This window comes from Oryzias melastigma, linkage group LG20, assembly GCF_002922805.2.
Source record: "Oryzias melastigma strain HK-1 linkage group LG20, ASM292280v2, whole genome shotgun sequence".
NCBI lineage: Eukaryota > Metazoa > Chordata > Actinopteri > Beloniformes > Adrianichthyidae > Oryzias > Oryzias melastigma.
This window is the reverse complement of record NC_050531.1, coordinates 25262409-25265530: the sequence shown is the minus strand read 5'-3', so window position 1 is coordinate 25265530 and position 3122 is coordinate 25262409. Positions and strand designations below refer to the sequence as shown.

Below are 3122 nucleotides of genomic sequence, written 5' to 3'. Positions count from 1 at the left end.
TGTCACCAGGGCCCCACCCTGGAGCCAGGCCTGGGGTTGGGACTTGCAGTTGAGAGCCTGGTGACCGGGCTCCTCCCACAGGCCCTGGCCAGGTCAAGCCCGAAGAAGCGAGGTTGGATCGCTATCCAGGGGGCCCACCACCTGCAGGAGAGCTCAGAAGGGGCTGATGTGGATGGCGGTCAAAGGCGAGTGCCTCGGCGGCCCAAACCCTGGGCATCTATTTTTCTGTTTTATCAGATTGTGAATTTTTAAACCTTTGAATTTTCTTTCTGAATTTTTTATACCCTTCATTTTCTAACTGCTACACTTTATGCCACAAAATTTGATTTTATATTCTAAATATTTCAGTGTAATTTCAAGACTCAGCATATCGATGTGTGTAGATCGACTAGTTAAAAGCAAAGTTTTTCCCATAGAAATTTTTTACATCGAATTTCTGTGCCATTTACAGACAAACCAATCACAACTGACTCCTACCTGAATCGAAGACGACTTCACTGATACCAAGACACCGCCGTGAACGTTTGCAGTACAAGACCATGAGACCTGGACAACGCAGGAATGGTCTACCGTCCTGTTCACTGATGATGGTCGGGTCACCTCCAACAGAAATGATGATCATCAGAAATGCTGGAGATGGTGAGGTGAGCAATACATGGTCCACATGGTCATCAGGGTTGGCTTTCGTGAGGGAGGTGCAACAGTCTGGACCGGCATCACCAGTCAGAGCTAAACCAATCTGGTTATTGAAGATGATCCAGTTACTGTACTCTTACCTCAGAGACATTATCTCTTGAGGTCATGCCACAGCCTCTCAATGAGGTCAGGACATCTTCTGTTCAGGCTGTTGTGTTGTCGATTACCGCTGTGCTTGGGCTCATTGTCCTGGTGTATCTTCCATGCTCTTTTGGCCTTTAGTTGGTACACAGATGGTCTTAAAACCACAGGAGGAACTCGAATCATTGTTTTCCTTAACCTGTCCAGGCAATCAAGCAGCCCCGAACCATGATGCTACCTCCACCATATTTGACTGTTTGAATGGATTTTTGATTCTGGTGTGCTGTAGTTTTTCTCCACTCACAGCAATGTGCTTTTTTTTAAAAAACTTTTTTTTTTCATCTATGTACAGAATAATTTTGTAGTGCTTTGGAACCTCCAGGTGTTAGAACATTTCAATAAGCTGCAGTGTTTTGTTTTTGGACAGCGGTGGTTATTTTTTATTATGTTCTTTACATTGCAGACTGATCTATTAAATGTTAGCATGTGCCAGAGACGTCTATAAACCTTTAGCTGACATCATTCTTGAATTACTCTTTACTTCATTGGGCATCCTCCTGTGCTCATCTTTACATACCATGTCTACGGTGAGTATCAACAGTGCTGTAGTTCTTTCTTTCTTTCTTTCTTTTTTTTTTTTTTTTAGAGCAGAGTGGTTAAAAGTAACACATCCCATCTCATTGAATTAACTTTTTTCCATCCTGCACTGGGAATTGTTTATGTTGTGCTTCATATGGGATAGACAGGTAACTTGAGCAAAGGGGACAAGTCGCGGAGATCTGAGCTACACCTGGAAGCAGTCTAATTCAGAAGATAGTTGACCTCTGACTAGGAGGTCAGGGATTCAGTTACCATCTTGTTGGATAAGACCCTGAACATGGAGGTCTGTTTGCACCTTGCAGGGCAGCTGTGCAACCATTAGTGTGTGAATGAACAGACCTTATGACTGTAACGTGCTTTGATGAATGCAGTGAGGCACGTGTCAAAGTCAAGGCCCGGGGGCCGGATTCGGCCCTCCGGGTAATTCTATCTGACCCTCCAGATCATTTTATTTTATTCTTAATGCTCCGATGTTATCTTGTTCTTATCTCTAACTTGTATAAATCTGACGAAATATATTTTTATGTAGAGTAAAATATTAAAAGTTATTTAAGGTTTAAGTTGATTTATTCTGGAATAATATTCCTGCCTTTTTATTATTCAGAATTATGTTAAAAAGTTACAGTTTTAAAGTTTTAATTGGCATTCTGCAGTTTTTTTGACTATTTCGGCTAATTTAATTGTTTTCATTTTTTTATGCTGTTTTTGAGTTTAGCAATTTTTTCAACTGCATTATAGCTGTTCTGGCTATTTAGGTTTTTTCCACAGTTCTTCAGGCTGTTTTGGGGTGAAGCTAATATTTCAGCTACATGCTAGCTAATTTATTTTTTTTTTCTTTTCATTTTTTAGGCTGCTTTGGAGTTTAGCTAATATGCTAGCTAATTTTTTTTTTTTTTCATTTTTTAGGGTATTTTGAAGTTTTGCTATTTTTCAGCAACATGCTAATTGTTTTGGCTATTTTTTTTTTTTTTAGTTTATGCTGTTTTGAAGTTAAGCTATTTAATTCAACTGCATGCTAGCTGTTTTGGCTAACCATTTTTTTAGGGCTAATTTAGCATTTAGTTAATATTTTAGTTGACTATCAATTTCAGCATCTTCAGCAGTCAGCACTAGCATCTTCAGCAGTCAAATTCAGTTTACAGCATTCACACCAGCATTATCGCGGGTAAGGCTATATATCTAGGTCATCCATATGTTAAATATGTACGGATTTAAAGTTTTAAAAATGTAGCTATTTGTTCAATATGTTTTTATCCTGTTCGGCCTGCGACCTAAAGTGTGTTTGGACTGACTAATATTTATTCTACTTCATATTATTCAGAGATATTTGCAGCTTTGTCCTTTTCTAAAACTGTTGAAAGTCCCAGTCTAGCCCAACAGGGGGCAGAACTACACTGTTGACTGAAACAAACACCTGCTGTTTTTGCGTTTCTTTCCAGAAGCTTTTGTTTGTCTGTCTTACAGCTTTAATCCACAGATCATCTTTGAACTGTTAGATCATTTACCTTTAGAGGAAAACGGGAAACACACCAAAAAGATGATGAGTGTTGGATGTAATGACAACGTCAGTGTTCTCTCAGGTGAGATACCTGGCTTGCAGTCTTGGTAACATGGTAAGAGCTGCAGCGACAGATGAAGCTGCTAAGAAGTTCACATTTTTATTGATGTTCATGCTGAGCAGATTTCATGGTTTGTTTTTATGCTGTGTGTGCAGCTGCAGAAAAAATAAAAAACAGCCAATGAAA

The 3122-nt window shown here is 39.4% G+C and overlaps 1 protein-coding gene across 1 annotated transcript in view; it reads left to right on the top strand.

Moving 5' to 3' along the window:
* Positions 1–1009, top strand: part of LOC112139033 (heterogeneous nuclear ribonucleoprotein A0) — a 2456-nt gene extending 1447 nt beyond the window's left edge. The window contains exons 2-3 of the mRNA XM_024261726.2: positions 10–185; positions 919–1009. Coding sequence (XP_024117494.1) covers positions 10–185; positions 919–1009 — 267 coding nt within the window. The remainder of the gene's footprint in view (positions 1–9; positions 186–918) is intronic.
* Positions 1010–3122: the final 2113 nt, after the last annotated feature.